Source organism: Dermacentor albipictus, chromosome 1 (assembly GCF_038994185.2).
Source record: "Dermacentor albipictus isolate Rhodes 1998 colony chromosome 1, USDA_Dalb.pri_finalv2, whole genome shotgun sequence".
Taxonomy (NCBI): Eukaryota; Metazoa; Arthropoda; class Arachnida; order Ixodida; family Ixodidae; genus Dermacentor; species Dermacentor albipictus.
Window position 1 is genome coordinate 257,324,840 of NC_091821.1, and position 18,811 is coordinate 257,343,650.

General features: G+C 42.8%; 1 protein-coding gene across 7 annotated transcripts in view; it reads right to left on the reverse strand.

Annotated features, from left to right (window-relative positions):
- Positions 1 to 18,811, reverse strand: part of ApepP (Aminopeptidase P) — a 64,778-nt gene that overhangs the window by 34,945 nt on the left and 11,022 nt on the right. For 4 of the 7 annotated variants that reach the window (XM_070531188.1, XM_070531190.1, XM_070531187.1 and 1 more), the window contains exons 2-5: positions 14,803 to 14,954; positions 13,419 to 13,482; positions 13,176 to 13,280; positions 9,386 to 9,426 (exon numbers count right to left, since the gene is read on the reverse strand). In XM_070531188.1, coding sequence (XP_070387289.1) covers positions 9,386 to 9,426; positions 13,176 to 13,280; positions 13,419 to 13,482; positions 14,803 to 14,919 — 327 coding nt within the window. In that variant the 5' untranslated portion in view covers positions 14,920 to 14,954. Of the gene's footprint in view, positions 1 to 9,385; positions 9,427 to 13,175; positions 13,281 to 13,418; positions 13,483 to 14,802; positions 14,955 to 16,864; positions 17,436 to 18,811 lie in introns of those variants that run through there. The other 3 variants (XM_070531185.1, XM_070531184.1, XM_070531189.1) reach the window with 2 other exon arrangements.

Here is an 18,811-nt window from a genome sequence, read left to right on the forward strand (position 1 = left end):
CATAGTTTTGCTGAGTACAGATCCAAGAGAAATGCACGCCAGCAAACAATCTATGCATGTAACAATTTGCATTGTGCGAAATAGCGCCAGACTTCATCTTCCGTGAATGGCTGGCTAAGCAGTGCTGCACGCATTAAATCACAGTGTGGAAAGGCATCAGCAACATTTTGCACAGTACCAATGTCGCCATCTTATGCTGACCACGTTACAACGTACTAGAATAGGGGCAGTGTATTCAGGTGCTGAGGCACTTCATGTAGATAGCACGAGATGGCGCTATAGGAACACGGGCTGTACGGAACGGACGGTAACGCCAGCGCTGCATGTTGATATTTTGATAATCATTTCTGTCACAGTCAAATAGACGTGCAAATGCTCGGCAGATGTTAAGATGCATCCCCGAAACTCGCTTCATATAAGGGATGAATTATATGTGCACTCCTAGCACATCTCAATGCCCATTAGACGGATTTATTAACCTGACAGCAAAGGTTCTGCAGACACCGAAGTAGTGGCGCAAAGCTGTTAAATTTGTTTTGAGCCTCGCTGCCACGTAACCAGAAATTATTCAGACGGAAAACTCGGCTGGAAATAACGCTGTAGTAAAGGGCACCGAACTGATTTAAACCCAACTCGGATTGCAGGTGCACACATTTTCTTTTGCAGTTCGTATTCATAAAAAAGTGGCCGCGGCATCCGTGACCCAACGTCAAGCGCTTAGTTCCTCAGCTGCGGTTGTAGAAGAGAAGGCAAAACAATATGTACGTACGTAGCCCAAAGCCAAAGAGCTTCCCTGCTTGGCATTTACCTTCTTTCGCGATAAACATTTGTCCCTCGTCCTTTCAATGTTTCGTGAACCACCCGCAACTACATTTGCACAGTTTATTCGTGAATTCTTTTATTTACATCATGAAGTGCTCCCAAACGTCAGGCTCATGTGCGAGTATGAGACACACTGACATCCTACATTTCTATGACAGGAATAAAACAGGTAGGAAAGACGCCAAGTAAAAGGGATCTCTGCAAAACTACACACAGTATGCCAAAACACAGAAAAGCAGTGCGAGTACGTTCCATCCCAAGCAATGGAGACCTGCAGCAGAATATGCGCAAATGAATTCCTTAATTCATTTCTTAATTATATTCCCAAAATTAGCTCTTTGAATGCACCAGAAAAGTCGTGCAATTAGATAAAAAAGACAAAGAAGGGTCAGCATACATATGTTGCACCAGCCTGCTAAGAACGGTATCGTGCTTCTCTTCACTGATTAAGACCTTTAACGCAAAAGTGCAGCCTTGTTAGGGTATAAAAACGCACAACTGCTGATGTGAAATCATCAGCATGTAATTTGCAACCTATGGCATAGCCAAATTTAAAGCTTTCACTAGAATCATGACATCAACTATACAGTCGCTGCAAAGCTCCTCTTTGCTGAAGAAGGTTGTAAATACATTCCCTCAAGTTTCTTTAGTGCTTCAAAAAGCAACTTGGAGGGATACAGCAACCCTCCCTTGTCACAAATTTCGTGAATTTTGAGACTGTTACTGACACTAGAGTTCTGCAAAAGAAGAGAGCGGCAGTCCTCACATTCGTTGCGAGTAAAAAATTTCTGCGCGACATATCCCGCCACATATTATGGATGAGGCTGTCATCACTCCTTTCCTCCACATAAGCCCGGCGCTCTGCCAGAGTACTGTTTAGCCTTTGCTTTACCAGCGTCAGATTTCCAGCTTCATCCAGTGACACAACGTCCCCTTGTCAGAATTATCAGGTGAGTGAAGTAGCATGATACCAAATCTTTACTGACCTCTGTGTTCCCTGTTTGCATTGCCTTCGCCAAGTTATAAAAAGACAGGCAATTCAAAACAATAAAAAATTGAGACGGAGTTCGGTGATCGTTGGATCCGCACAACTACCTCACAAGAAGTTCTCCAACTTATATTGGCTTAGTCTAGATGTCAATAGGTATTTAAAACCCTCTCCTTCCAAGTATTCTAACAGAGCCAGAGTGCTACACAATGTCACACGAAGCCCATCTGCCGTCGACTGGCTCAAGAAGTCGCAAAGACATTTTGCATGCGACTCCCAACGAGACAGAAACTCGAGGAATTCCTTCAGAATCCTTCAGAGCAAGCACGCTACAACCGGCCGCAACACAGGGAGAACGCGTCCGTACAGCCCGTGCGACTGCAGCGCCACCGCATAGATCCGGGACCTGTCTACGCTGCCGGCTTCAAAGCAGTGCGTGGTGTGTTCCGCCGTCTGAACACACTGCCCCTATTCTACTACACTGTAACCAAATTTACTAGGCTGACTTTGTCCGTGGCCTCCAAAATGTGCACGTGCTGACTTTGCCCATGGCTGGTGTGCGCATATCTCCGAGGCCATGTTTCGTCACTGAGCTGGTGGTGATGAGGTTGAAGTCAAAATGCGTAGCTCCATCGCTGCTTCTGCTGCTCAGATTCGTCGCTTGCTTGATCACGCTACTAGAGCTTACCGCTCTAGGATGGAGGGAAGGAAACCTTCCCGAAGACTGGAAAATGGCCGAGGTTCGTCTGATACCGAAGCCAGGCAAGGCATCAGCCATTGAGAACCTACGACCAATCTTCCTCACTTCGTGTGTAAGAAAGCTCCTAGAGCACATCGTTCTCAACCAGCTAAAACCATTCCTGGAGGACTCGGGGAAACTTCCAACAACGATGTTAAGATTTCACCCACACCCTCTCAACTCAGGACATCCTACTTCAGCTGATAGAGGAGGTGATTGTACCAGCGACACGCAACTCCCCCACGGCTATCCTCACCTTAGATCTTATGAGATGCGTTTGATAGCATCAAGCATACAGCAATCTTATACCTGTGTCACATGGGCACATTTCGAAGGCCTTCCAGTCGACGGCCTTCGAAATGCCACAACTCTATCGACTCAAAGGAGTTGTCGCGCTGCTACACGGTGTTTTCGAAAGGCCGTTGAATGGTTCAAGCGTTTCTCATAAAGTTGTGTGGCGCTGCGGATCTTTATTTTCGTTTTCATGTCACGAAAAGTTAAGCAACATTAAAACCACTTAAAAGCACTATAATTTCTTTTATGTTTGTTTATACATTTAAAGAAATGTTTATACATTGCCATACGTATATGCTTAGTTCTTAGGTTGTTGAGTAGCGAAACTGCGGCAATGTTTGCGTCGCTGCATGTTGCTGTTGTCGAGAGTATGTGCAGTTCGCACATATGAAGTGGCAAAAATACTTTGTTGAATAATTAATAACACTCATATATAGTATGTTTACAGCATTTTGGTTTGATTTGTTCTTTCTAACCAATAGTACGAGCACACTGTGAACGAGAGGGCATGTTCGCACTGTTTCCGTTTCCATTGCTCAAAGGCCATCAAGATTTCAATAGATTTGTAAGGTGCTCCGTTGACTCGATAGACTTTTGACTCGGCGGCCTTTGAAACTGCCCATGTAGCAGCTCGAACTTGACCTTTCAGTCAACTGACTATCAGTTGAAAGGCCTTCCAAACGCCCGTGTGACACAGGCATTACAAAGGCTAAACATGCTGGGCTGTGGGGCCAGGACATATTCCTATATCAGAGATTTCATCTCAGATAGAAAAGCCATCCTTAAGGTCGGGCACCAAGTCACAGACCCCTTCCTACTGGGGGGGCACGGCCCACCACAGGGCACAGTGTTATCCCCTCTCCTTTTCAATATCGCCCTAATAGGCCTTCTGCCGCTCCTCCATAACATCCTGAGGATCCGGCATGGCCTATATGCCGACAACATTACTATCTGGTCATCCACAGGGTCCATCAGGGCAATGGAGAGCCGCTTGCAGGAAGCTGCAGACATGGTAAGCAACTATGCTAAGTCATGCAGCCTCAGCTGCGCCCCCCAGAAGTCTGAGCTACTCCTGGTCTCACCGCAAAACAAGCACGCATCGGACTCGCCCACTGTCAACATATCAACATACAACTGGAGGGACACACCATCGTTCCGTCTCGAAGTGTAAAGATATTGGGAATGGTTTTCCAGTCGGATCGCACCAACACAATATTAATTCACAAGCTTATGAATACAACAGCCCAAGTAACCCACATGATTCGGCAAATAACAACCAGTCCAAGAAGCATGGGGGAGGCGGACATGCTTCGGCTTGTCCAAGCCTTCGTCGCGTCTCGAATAACTTATGCTATTCCATACGCACTACTCAATGGGCAGAATTCAAGAAAATCAACGTAATGATCAGAAAGGCATATAAGCAGGCGATGGGCCTGCCGATCAGTCAGTCCACAGGATGCCTACTACTACTAGGAGTGCACAACACGGCCGAGGATCTGATCGAGGCACATTTATCTGGTCAGAGAACAAGGCTGGTGGTTAAGGAAGCGGAGAGGTCCATCCTCTTACACCTGGGGCTCTCTGCCCCTCTCAGCTATCGGCCGCCTCGGACTGTGAGCTTACCCCATGCCATCCGGAGCAACATCACCGTACGTCCTCTACCTCGCAACATGCACCCAGTGCACCACACGCACAGCGAAAGGAGACCCAGGCCCTAGCCATACACAAGCAATATGGGACTTTACCCTCTACAGCCTACACGGATACGAGGTCTTACCCCAGACGCGCACCAACAGCCACCGTAGTCGTCAACAAAGAACATCGGAGCAGCACTTCGCTAATCCAAAACAATCCCCTACAAGCCGAGGAAGCGGCCATAACCCTCGCACTCTCCCAAACAGAGGTTGAAGTCAATGTGACCGACTGCCAACAGGCGTGCCGCAACTTTGCTAATGGGAGAATTCATACCACTATGCTCAAGATCATCAATCAAAAGCCGCCAACGAGATCAGTCATGATCATCTGGGCGCCAGCTCATTACGGAATTCCTGAAAACGAGGTTGCCAACCACGGGACTCGAGATTTGACCGACCGAGCCGACGCCGAGGAATCTGAACCAGAGTGAATGCACCCTGTAGTCTCATACCAAGACATCACACAACACTACAAGCTAAACAGCAGAACATATGCACTCCCATAAAAGTCACTACCTAGAGAGCAGGAGCAATTCCTCCGAGCTCTACAGGTTAATACATTCCCCCACCCAACCAGAAATCACCTCATAGCCCCTACACAATTCTCTCCGCAATGACACTTCTGCGCAGAGCCCGGGTCCCTCAGGCACATAGTAGGGGGTTGCAGAGAGGCACCATTAAATCTTCCGAACCCTTACCACACCAACGAGCTTTGGGAGAGAGCCTTGGCCAGCTGAGACCTCAAGGATCAGCAACGGCTGATTGCAAGGGCCCAGGACGCAGCCCGAGCTCAAGGCTTTCTGGAATTAGGACGCCTCTCCAAAGCTGCATTTACCTAATAAAAATGTTTATTCTTTCTCTCTCTCTCTCTCTCTCGATCACGTGAAGTTGGCATTGTTGAAGACATAGCACACGATATCTGGAGCAAATACAGCAACAAACGGCCGCTGTGCTCCGCCCTTACATGATGCAGCGGCCGATTTTGTAGCAGACGATGGCTTGGTTGCATGCAGCAGATGACGTCACGCATGGCTGGGCATATGGCTCTGGGCACTGGAGGGCGGGGCTTAGAGCCGGCAAGTTCTTGCTCATACTTTGGACAGAAATAGTCTTTTACCGCCCAGTTTTTACAGGCGTATAGCCATAATAGATCCTCAACAATTTCTCGCGGAAAACCGCAAAATGTTGGGTGACCGTGTCATGCCCCCTTTAGGTCTTGGTAAAATGTATACGGCGTGCAGTGAAACTAACACTAGGAAATAAATTCACTACACAGTAGATATCAGTTAAAACCAATGAAACGGCACATGCACTAAGAAGTTAAATATATCAGGTAATTTCAGATACCCAAACTTTTGCGATGTGTTCACTACGTATGCATTTGTTATCTCCAGTAAAGAAAAAAAAAGACAAGGAATCCATTTACTAAAAACAAACATGTGTAGTAGGTGCAAATTTTTGCTTTCTCAGCATCACTGAGAAATAGTGTTCCCAATGTCAGAGATTGTGTAGATCTGCCACAGTCCACTTCCCTCTATAATTCCCATCCGCTTCAGACATGCTTCTGGCAAGTTTTCGAGTATTCACACATGTGTGCTCAGGCAAAAAAAAAAAAAAGCGACAACTAATAATAGTAATTTCCTTGAACACTGCACCACAGCATGCAAGTAGCTTCATGTCGCGGGCAGCGGTTCATATCTATACATGTATTGTTCATTATGATAGACTTATCCCACATAAGTATAGATAACAAGGTTTGTATGTTCGATGTAGAGAACAGCTTGCTTTATCCAGCTTTGTTATGTATTTGGGTTCGACTGTATTGCAAGTTTTTTCCTGTTTATTAAAATAGACCAAAAAAAAAAGATTGACTGCTTGTATTACATTGAAGTTTCTTAACAGGGGTTCAACTGTAGACCAAAATGCCGCATCGTAAAATTTGAGCTAATTAATGCATTAAAGTTTTGAAACTTAATTTGATCCATTTACATGTGAACACATTTGTGCTAGTAGGCTGGCAATTAAATCATTAGCTCAAAATCATTCCAGCCACTATTGCATGCACCCCAAACAAACAAGTGCAGGAAGACTATGTACCCCTCCTCCTCTTGTTGGGCTCGGTTGTTTATTGCTACACAGGAACAGCACAGGAATACGACAAAGACAAAGTGAGCACACGAAGAAAGCCTGTTTTTCTTCATAATTCCCTCGGTCTTTGTTGCATTCCTACACTGTTCGCCTGTAATCTGGAAGTAGTCGCTCATTCAGCAAGCAATGCTGCTCCCATACATGTGCAGCTGTGTCACTTTCGCTAGCACAGAGCTGTGGCATATGTTGGCAGACAGTGATGTAGCACTGCTGGCAGCCACAATGCAAGCCACCACCAGCACAGAGCTGGGTGTACTACTAACTCTATAAGAACATGCTTTCAATATCGTTTCTCGAGCCCCTTGAAACAGGGCCACAAGTCAACAATTCCCATATTTAATTAATGATCACACTCGCACAATCATTGCACCCCTGAATGTTGTCATCAAAATTCTATTTTTTTTTCTTTACCGCTTAAGGATCGCACCCTGAACTTGCCGCAGTGGTATCATGTGCCATGTGCCAAGGCTAGCTGATGATGATCGGGCTTACCATCTGTCGAATGCTGTCGAATGCTGTTGAATGCTATGCGAACCACTGTTCAAGACTTACCAAGGAGTCTGCAGGCACCGAACATATTCTTAAGCAGATGCCCCATTTCATTCCTTTTATCACTTTCTGCACTTCCAAGAAAAAAAGATATCTACAACCAAACTTGCCTTGGCTTTATTATTTGTAGGCTTTATAATAGTTATGGTCAATAACAACAACAAAGAAAAGGCACCTTTCGATTCCTCTCATCTGCACTCATGGGCACGCAACAAATTGTGAGTGGCAATGACAGTAGCCACATTTAGACTGATAAGTTGAAGTGTACCCTATTCATACGCCGATGCTTGCAACACAGCTCAAATATCTGCCTACCCTTAGCGGAAACATGCCACATTAGGATTGCAGTGAAGACAAATGCCAGAGTTTTCACAGCATGTCTGCCATGTGTTTCTGTCACTAGCAGCTGAGCACGCCCGACTTTATGTCCATATGTAGCCATGTCTCGTAGCCATGTCTCAAACGCCATAAAAAAAAGCCATAACGTAGCCATGTCTTAAAACGGACATGGCTACGTTACTGCCACAAACTTGCCAATATTAATGATATTATTCCTTACTGATACGAAAGAAACTGTTTCAATGCACACAACATACTCAAGAGTAGAAAAAAATTGCGTTCAGCGTGTTTGGCTTGCTCCACCAGCCACCATTTTCTTTATGATGTCCCTCACTGGTAGAGAGGCAGCCGCCTGTTTGTTGACCTGTTGTCATCCCACAGCAAATGCGGGATGAAAGAAACGGTTTTTTTTTTTTTCGCAAAAAAATTTATCCCACATAATGATCACACCCCTGAATTTGCGTCAATTTTTAAGTGCGATATTATGCGAGTAAAAACGGTATTCAATATGATCTGTTGCAACACACCTTTCATTGCTCTGACAGGTCACATACTCGTTTAACAAATAATGCTATCACTTTTGCTTCCCTATGCTTCTCATTTTCAATCTGTACATGTCGTACAGCATCCTATCGTCTCAAGAAAATTGAAGTGGGCTGGCACTCACTAATTGTTAAGGTTGGCCAGTGCTTTGTTTTTTGGTGGCACTTAAGCGCACTGTTGTTAAACCTGGTTGTGCTTGCTAATTCAAAATAGGAGCCAACAAAAAATTTTCACTTAAAATAGCCTTTATTGCAGTTATTTGCTGGTCTTCAGGGACTAGAGGCATCTTGTGGATTTTGCAACAGAAATACCATGTATCTTAAGGTATCTTATGATATGTGATGCCTTACTCTTTTATTGAAAATGGTACACATACCAATACACGCCTTGCAAAAGTATAATGACCCATGTATCTGATATTTCCCAGCACTGGTAATTCCAGACCATTGCTGTGAAACACACACCGAGACATAGTATTGAAAATATTTAATGAATGTGAAATGAAGAACAGGGCGGAGGTAGAAACAACCAGACAGGATAAAGGCATTTGTCCTGTCTACTTGTTTCTACCTCGATCTTCATCTTCATTTATTTTTTTCAGCATAGCGAGCTGAATGACTGGGAGCAATACCACCGTCTCCGACCGTGAGACCAGCTAAGCATTTTAGGTGACAGGTTAACTATCCATTTCTTAAAACTATATGACATTTCACAATTGTACTCCATCGTGGGAGTGGAAGGCACAAGACGTGCTATGGTGCTTGAGACTGCATTTAAGATGGCACGAAACTGAGAACCCAAGGTTCTGGTGTGGAGGGACACATTGCAACGGGGCATGTGCATTCACATGATTAGAGTTCCTATACTAATAGGCTGATGTTAACTGTAACTTCCATTCCAGTGCCACACTTTTCCAAAACAGAGCACAGTCATCGTTTAGCATAATCATAGGAATGAAGCGCTACAAGAGTTACAGATCAACCTATTCAAACTTCCAGAAGAGAAGCACCGAGTGCATTACATAAACTATAACAACAAGGAAGAGTGCAAGGAAAAGAGCATGGCTGCACACAGCAACACAAAGGCAAGTACCCATGTTAAGAGTGCTTCCTGCATTCCTGTATTGGCATATGCATACATGATATCATACAAATACTCCTCACAACTCATTCAGCTCTTAGTGTAAACTGGCAAGCAAATTAAAGCAAATCTCCATGCTGCCAACAATGGAAAGAAATTTACTAAGAAGGAACAGAGTTCGAAATTTACCTTACAAAGCCACTCTCCTTGAGATGGTGTGCCTGGTATACCTGTACAAAGCAAAGGGGGTGGAAGAGAGGTGGAGGCGGTTAAGCAATAACACTAAAGCATGAATTAGAGCATACAGACTTGATAGACGTTATGTTGGCATAGCATCCACTACAAGCTATTTCCTTTAATCAAGGCATTTGAGAATGGCACTTTAGCTTGGACAATTGTACAACTTCCACAGGGGCCTTTCATAATTACGAACCAACTAGAAAAAAAGGCATCATCCCACAAAAGGAACTATGTGCATTTACTTCATACATTCATTCAAGCTGCTAGAGACAGCATACTAGATAAATAGACAAAGTCACCCATGAAGTCAATACACAGTCATTGTTTTGCACTTATGTTTTGCATGCAGTTAGTGATGCGTATCAAACTTCAACTCATTCATACAAAGCAAAGTGTGCTCACCAAAAAATGCAGAAAACTACTAACATCCACATAAACAAAATATAGGATGCCCTGACAGGTTCCGGATCAAAACTAAAAGGACCCCGTAACACTTCTTTAAGGTCACTGTTTTTGGTGCCTTTTCTCAGCATGCCAAAAACTAAGAGCAAGAGGAATTACGACAATTCCCGTAGACAAACCCAAGTTCTTGGTCGCAGAAACTTCAAAATACAAGCAAAATTAGAGAAACCCTTAACTTTTAACTTTCATGGCTCTGGATGCCACATTTCATAATCCCATCAAGTCAGTGAGGCACCCAAGAGCCACAGAACATCAATAATACGTAAAGGAAATTTGCATGTCATGGTTGCCAAGCCTGCTCAGCTTCTTGATGGTGGAGATCGGGCAGTGTGCGGACCTATCTCGGAGGCCATAGCATCACTTCTATGATTACGACAGTTTTCGTGAGGCGGCCATTGGCGCACATTGTGCTTGGCATGTTGACGCACCGTTTCTATGATTGCAACACGTCAAGCGTGGCTGTGTGATAACTGAACAATAATTAAAATGGTTGTAAAATGCATTTGCATATTTTTTTTTCAGTACTCTGGATATTGTGTGAACGTAAATCGCACATTACATTAACCAATGATCACAGTGCCACACATCGATGCCATGTCCGTCGTACAAAGGGCGTGAAATCGCCGCATTGCTATGTTGCTATCGGTGCTGCCTAACAAGCTTTCTCGGGAGCATTGCAGGGCCCCTTTAAAGGCAAGTTGAAACAACAAAACATTAATAAGTGATACCTACACGTGTGAGGAATAGGGAGGGAGATGTGCTGAAAGTGGTTTTCCTGGGTATCCAAACATGCTAAACATTTTATACTTCTGAAGGCAAGAGCTAGATCCAGGGGGGGCACTGCCCACATATCTCACCCTAGATGTTTTCTCACAAGTCCTCCAAGATCCATGAATTGCCTTCACAAGAAATGCACACTCCTCCAAAATACCAATAAATGTTGAATGCTTGCACTTGCATAAAGAGGTCCTCACTCTATGCAGATGTCGCTATATGTGAGCAAACAGCAGCAGACCAGTGCAGTCTGTTTATTTCACCATTTATTTCTGCAGTGTTCTCATGCTTTTCTACTCTTTAAATATAAAACTGTTTTGAAATGTTGATGCGCTGCTTTAATTTTCTTTAAACATCAGACAACGAAAATGAGTTATTAAATATTAAAATATTAAAGGGCCCATTGTGTACATGTAATGGCCAGTTATTAATTGCTATCTAGTTTTCTAGTTTTCTGTACACTTATTAGTTTCAATGTGAGAAGAAAGCTTTTTATTTGTGTAAAATTTTTCACACATGAATTCTGAAGTTTTTTATTGTGCATGATTCAGTAGGTGAATATGCAAATCTAGTAAACACAGCCCTTGTCTCAATTTTCCCATATTGCATGTAGTTGCAGACTTAACCAACACATCATGCTGTCAAGAATACGTGCGAAAACCTGGAACTCTGACCACCATGTCATAACAGAACATTTATTTGTCAGACTAAAAATGTAAAGCTTGAGAGAACAAGTATACGGAAGGTAGCAACAATGCAGGTAACCTCTCACTTTGTACAGTGTATAATTCAAGTTTGAATAAATTTTTCTTCAACTTTGAGGCTTTTCTTTCGAGGAACCCGTATGGGTTTCCTTTGTAGCAATTGCTACGAACGGGTGGATGTCTGATTTCCCCTTTATTCATTACTTCTCTCCACCTTGCGAGTTTCCGCAGAACTACTACGTCATAATTCAAGTTTTTACTTAATTTTTGATAACAAGATTGTATACCAGGTGTCTTTCTTTACCTAAAACAATTTTTTCAAATCTCACTTGTATGAGATAGCACAATTCTAATTGTTGCACTGGAGTGCTTAAAGAGGCAAGCATTACTTGCACAAGAAAGTGAATTGTATAAGACTAATTAACAATTTTTGCTAATCAATTTAATCAACAATTTAATCAACTATTTAACTAAGTGTTTATGGTACATATTGCAAATTATGAATTGTAGCCAATGAGTTTGCATGGCATAGCCACTTTGAATTAATTTTGAAATTTGTGATCTGAACTGATTAGTTGAGTGTGAAATTTCAAGTCAATTATTGCATTTCAATTTATTGTGAAAATAATGTCAAGTCTCTTTCAAGTAATCTACCTCAAAGTGTAGAATTGTGCTTCTGCAATAGGCATTTTCTTTTTAAACAGAAAAAGAACACCCTATACACAAATGCACAATACATTTTATCCCAACAATTTTGGCTTTATCACATGACTATAGCAAAGTGCAGCAAATACACACAAATTGCCAAGCTGCTCCACCCGAAGCTGTAGCTAGGAATCGGCATTTTCGGTCTAAACAAAAGAAAAAAAAGTATGCAGAATATTTTTTTCTTGGAATTCTTTTTACTGCAATCATTCAGTCAAAGCAAATTGACAAGACGGCGATTGGTGACCAGCTGCAAGCCTACATGCCCTCCAATGCAAGGAGTTGGATGAGGTCACACAAAACTGTCACCAAAGCAATTTTTTTTTTCTTATTTGTGGTGGTTCTGCCAGCCACTGTGACGAAAGGGGGAGGGGGCATATGGTTAGGGGTTGGAGGACCCTGGCGTAAGATCATTGCAGTTTTGCACTACAGCCAATGTGCTGGATGAACTGGGCAAGTTTACTGATTGTAACATGATGTTGTATCTACCTTGTACTTCTTTTCTGTATTATTTGTTGTAGCTCTGTACCCACAAAATATATTACAAATGAGGTCGCATTCTAGTTGTGTTCCAATATAAAATGCACTCACTCCTAATTCCTGCATAGTCACATCACCGTACAGTGTTGTACCCTTCCCAAACTGATTCCCAAAGTGTTGCAAAGGGACGATACTTTGCGCACGTTGGTATTCCATACTGAAACTACTGACAGCATGAAGCGGCACCAACAAATGAAAGAAACACGGACAGCACTTTTCCGTGTTTCTTTCATGCGTAGTTCATGCTGTTTTGTGCTGTCAATAGCTTCATTATTGTGTTGAAATGCACGACCTGCATTTATGCAGCACATTTCAGTATCATTAATTAACAATGTTCACTGGAAAAAACAAAAGGTAAGTGTGACGTGAAAAATTATCCAAAAAAAAAAAAGAATCACAGAAAGTTAATCTGTAAAAATATATTCCCACAAAAAAATTTTTTCAAGTGGAAATAAAATCTGAAGAAGGTAAGCTGAATTTCACGAAAATAAGAAATTGAAACACTACTGAGTATATTCTCGCCAGGACGAGTAGTAGCACACAATAAAACCTACCGTCTTTCATGAGGATCCAATTAGAGTCCAACTGTTGTTCTGCTTGCAGAAAGTATCGACCATCAGTCCAGAGTGCGGCATGATCCTCAGTCACAATGGCTGTTCCTGCAGGCCAAGAGCAAGGTTATCTTTAGCATGAAACGTCAGCAGGCAGCAACTTCAGCCAATGTTACACAGACTGCATCGTGAAAAATTTCATGGAAAGCTTTACGTGTGCAAGAAAGTAATGATAAAGCAACCTACCAGCACTTCCACTAAATCCAGTAAGAAAAGCTCTTCGTTTATCACAAGGTGCGATATATTCACTCTGGAATAACAAAGAAACAATTGATTAAACATATGCACAAAACACCAGTGCGAATTGTTACAGCTATCAATCTGCAAATCATGGCATTGCAAGCTGAACTGCTTGCTGAACTGTGTGAACAAAACACACACCACCACAAGAAAAGAAAAAGGTCCACTGTTATCAAGAAAGCTCAAGGAACAAGAAAAGCAATCAGTGCTGCTCTCAAATTTTGAACACAATAAGGTAATGATAGCTGCAAAATTTTTCAAAGCATGGGAACCACAAGGAGAAGATTCAGCTGCAATGCAGCCTGCCAAAAGTGCAGACCACACCTTTCTGTTTTATAATGCATAAATGCTTGCTGTAAGGAGATTATTTTTTTTCACGGTTCCAGTATTCTAAACTAAACTAAAACGTCATACAGTGCATTCACCAATACTAAACAAGAACAGAGGCTTCAAAAATGTCTACATAAAACATGCAGTCATTTCATAAAAGGCACCATAAATCAGCACTGCCAACTGGATACACACAGCAGCTATAAGCACGCACTGCCACGAATGACAAATTACACACACAAGTAAGTGAAAGGCTTATTTGCATGTGCCTCCAGTTTCCCTCTCTCTTAATGGAAACGTAACAGTCAAATGTAAAACATAATCACAAACTGCCGCGAGCCATTAACACAATTCATTTTTATAAAACAATGTATCACGTACAAAAAATTTTGTAGTCAATGACATTCGATGACAACACACAAATCATTTCCCACACTTGTTACATTCAAGTAACAATTTCGGCTTCTAAATTTTTTAATCTTAGAAAACTAGCTTAGACATTGTAGAGAAACTCAACTGTAAACAGTAGTGTACCAAGGTAGAGAACAGGGCAAGTTGGTTTGGACACACAATTATATATGGTACAAAACGCATGGGGTGAAGAATTTGCGTCTTGTTCTTCGCCCAGTGTGTTTTGTGCAATTTACAACTATGCAGTCCTCTAACTGCAATGCCACCCTTTGAATATATCCCTAGAAACACTGCAAAACTTGTACTGCATGATAGAATGCCAGCAAATGGGAAACACACCAGAAAAAAGACCAGTAAGAAACAGACGAAGTCACAAGAAGGGTGCTGGTCCTTACTCAAGTTTTCCTCATTTCCTTCCCATTTGCTGGCATTCTACCAGCGATAATATACCAACGCACCCAACAAGTCACTCTTATGAACCTTGTATGCCCAACTGAATACTTAAACAGTCTGACATGATGGTGCACTGATCAGTTAGATTATGAGTTCTTAGGAGAAGTCTTAATATCTATTGTTTCATAGTACCCACCTGATGGGCGTCTCCAGATGGTACTATGTAGGCCTGAATCGTTTCGCTGACGTAAGTCGTATTTTTCATAAGCGCTCGCAGGCGTTTGAGCAAAGTTCCCGTATTTCGTAACGCCATGTCTAGTGGTTCCGAGGTGGAGGGCTCATCCGCTGCTGCAAAAACAAAGAACAGAGCCTGACAGCTTTAGCACACATCCCAGGCAAGCAAGCCCACCACAGCAAAACAACACTGCAGAAGGTCTACTCTAAAAGGACAACTAGGTGAATGACGCCAGTCAAAAACACACATCCATGCTCACTGTTGGACTAAAGTAATCCAGCTTTCTCAATCCAACTGGTACAAAATGCAAACAACAATAACAAAAGATAACAAAGAACACAAAACAGAAGCATACAGTCAGGAGCACATCTGCCAGTGGTACAATTATCAAGCCTGCACACACCGTCCAAATATGCACCACATAATGCTTGCATGAAGTTGGCAGTTTAACCCCAAAGTTAATCGACCAAGTAACTTACATTTTATTCTAACACATCAGAAAAAAAAGAAAAAAAACGTAAGAAAAAAAACTGCACACAGGAAAGGCTGTACATCAGTGCCAAGAACAAGTGATGACAAAGAAAAAATATTTAGTAAATGCTCTCAATGAAAAATGAGCTTGCAAAATGCTCAATGACTGCACTGCTTATACATTTTTGCATTTTAATCTTACCCCATTTTCTATACGACAGGTTACAGTAAGTCAAGTACACAATGTTAAACTAGACTGCTGCCAAATCTGCAAGCCGGAATAAAGCAAAAAAGCATTCCCACTGCAAGGCTAAAATCTACCATATGGATGCAACATGCAGATGCTGCAACAAATAAAATACACCACTGATAAAACTCACAAGTACAGAGGTACAATCAGGCATGTGTCAGGCCACTTGGGATAAAAGCCAATGAAAGGTCAATGCAATGTCACCATGTAAAATCAGAAATGTTTTGCCCTAAAGGCATCTGCCATTATAGCAATATAAATATTATGGGAAATAAATAGACCAAACATTTCAAAAAATGTGTTTTGATACAAATTAACATATTTACATGTAATTCCATAGGATGGCACGCTTTGAAAGCTTTGTAGTTGTACAAGTAAATGAAAGAAAACGGCAAAACATAAAGCTATTGATTAGACATGTCTTATTTATCCCTATGATGGCAACACATCACTCACTATCACATTATCTTACTCTTACAATGACTGCATAGAGATCATTTTGAAAGCTCATCAACTAAACCACACAGCAATGCACAATATCTCTCTCGTCCTTTAAAAATATGCCTACCGTGTCCTTGCGTCAAAGCAGCCAGACTCTAAGTAAGACGCTGCAGTTAGTGTCCCAATGCGAAAAGCTTGGATGGAGTGCTCTTCTAAATATAACCATGAGTAACAGTTGCCAAGAAAACAAATACTGAAGCTCTCGCAAACAGAAGCTAAAGCACTCCCACCCTTCCATCCTGTGTCCACATATTCTCCAACAAGCTAGAATTAATGGTTGAATTTCAAGTGCACAATTTTGCTATACATGCACAGATATTGACTATTACGTAATCTTTCTATAAAACAATGCCATAGCCCTTGCATTAATGTAAACATTCTGCAAGTTTATGGGTTCGTCCCTGCCCTGCAAACAGCAGTAGCCACGAAACACAAAAAGCAAAAAACAAAAAACAAATAAGACTAAATTTGAAGTTCATGCCTCAATCTATCACAGATGCTTGACAGTCACTAATATCCTGCGACAGAAATTGGCAATGCACACAAATTTCTGCAGGGCTATATAAATGCATGCATAAAAACACACAGGCTGACAACAGCACCCCACCCCCCCTACCCCAATTCATTACATTATAAACGAAAGTAGAAGCAAAAACATGGCTAAGTTTTACCTAGACAAGAAGTTTATAGGTTTTCATAAACAAAAACCTGTGTAGATGCGCACCCAACTATATTTGTCTGACGCGAGTAACACAAGACCACCTGGTGGCAAAAGGTCACAGGCCCTATGGAGACACGTACACTGGCAAAGAGGCGTGCAAACCCTGGCAGCAGGCGAGGACGGCTAGGGGAGCCGCGCACATTCCACGAGGCAGGCATGCGGGTACTAGGGGGTGGGGGGCAGGCAGCAGACGGCGACGTACTGTTGGCGTATAGCCAATTGTCTTCTGGACGGAAGTCGCGCAGCTGGAGCAGGGAGGGCACAAGCTGGTGGCGGGGCTTGCAGACGGTGCCCTTGAAGCTGGGGAAGGTGGGCATGGCCAGGGCGGCCACCTGGTGGCTTGAGGCCAGGTACTTGAGCGTCTCCGTGAACAGGGTGGGCAGGGTGGTGGCATCGTCCTGGGCGCGCAATTTCAAGTCCGACACCACCTGGTCCACCTTGTTCCGCCAGGCGTCCGGCGGGTGGTTGTGCTTGTTGTTGGCCTTCTTGATGCGGCTGTAGACGGTGACGGCCCGACCGGGGCACTGCCGGTCCCGAGCGCAGCGCCAGTACACCGTGCCCTCCTTGCCGTCGCGCACCTTGTTGTAGCGGTGCCCCTCGTACAGCAGCGCTATGCCCCCCCGCTGGGTGGCCACGTACTGGCACTCCATGCTGCAAGCGTACCGCCTGCCCCTCAGCACAAACATTACTACAGTGCCCAGACTCGCACTGTTCCCCGGCAAGTCAAAACAATTGCAAGCTAGCTGTAATTAAAAGCCCTGCACAGTCGAGTTGCGAGTGCACGACATGGCCAATGACTCTGGAGCTCCTCAGCACACAGAGCAGCAGCATTCCCAAGCAGCAAGGAAACAGTCACAAAAGCCTGCTTTTAAGCCCACTGCAAGCTAGTGTGTTGCTTTCCACCCACGAGGAAAGTTGCCATAAAACATTCTTCAGTCTTTAAGCTTGCTCTATCATGTAAAACACTGCATAGAAATGGTGCTCATAGCCCCAGTTCTGCACAGACTGGAGTAACTGGTCGCCCCCTCAACTTCACTTGGTCAGAATAGAAAACTGAAATTCAGGGCAACATTTTAATGAAGCTGTCGCTACACACTATTAAGCAGGTAAGCCACAACTCGAAACATGTATCGCCAAAAATTAAAAGGTAGCATACCTGGCCCTGACAGAACCACTAGGACAGTGGTACTTCAACTAAAATTCATAGTAAATTAAAGGTAGCCAACAGATCTACAGCCATTCCTTGGGAGTACTATCCAGCGAGCCATTTTAACAGCACTCTAACCACAAGAACACCATGGTAATATTTATTTAGGCCAGTATTTAGCAAACGTTTGAACTTTAGTTATTTTAACACTGCAGCCCTTCATTAATTGGCAAGATTTAAAAAAAAAGTGACAGTCATAGCATGCAAAGCAGATGTACCTGATAAGAGTTTTGCATCTCACCTATGTATTATTGCTGAAACCTAGTTTTAGAAAGCCCTTAACAACCTCAAGTTTCTTCATAAAATCATTGATTTCATGAAAATAAAAAGAATGTACGCAAGTAGGTGAAATGTTTATTTTCGGGAAAAGGCATGCTCATTTTCCACAAAGTTTTCAATTCACAAAACTTATACCCAAGTGTGAACTTAAGGTCCCCTATATTTTTTAAGCTCTTTCTCTCTCTCGTTCCCCCCTCCCCTTACAGGAGCCTCAATAATATGGGAACCCAATGTACACTGTACACTATACACCGAGTCAAGAAGAAATTGCACACACAGCAGCCAAAAAACTAGACATGTGGAATTCATAAAAAAATATGCTGGATGTGGTGGGTTCATTCAATTACATAGTGCCAAATTCCTGCAGATGTTACACTGCACTGCGTTCGTTATTTAAGGTTTTGGATTGCATTTAGGATTTACTCATCTTTTTCACTTCTGTACAAAAATCATTTGCCCCATTTCTTTCTTTCATACCTTCCACCTGTCTGTCCTTCATCAACTTAATAATTAAACTGGGTCTCAGCAAGATTTACTTTGC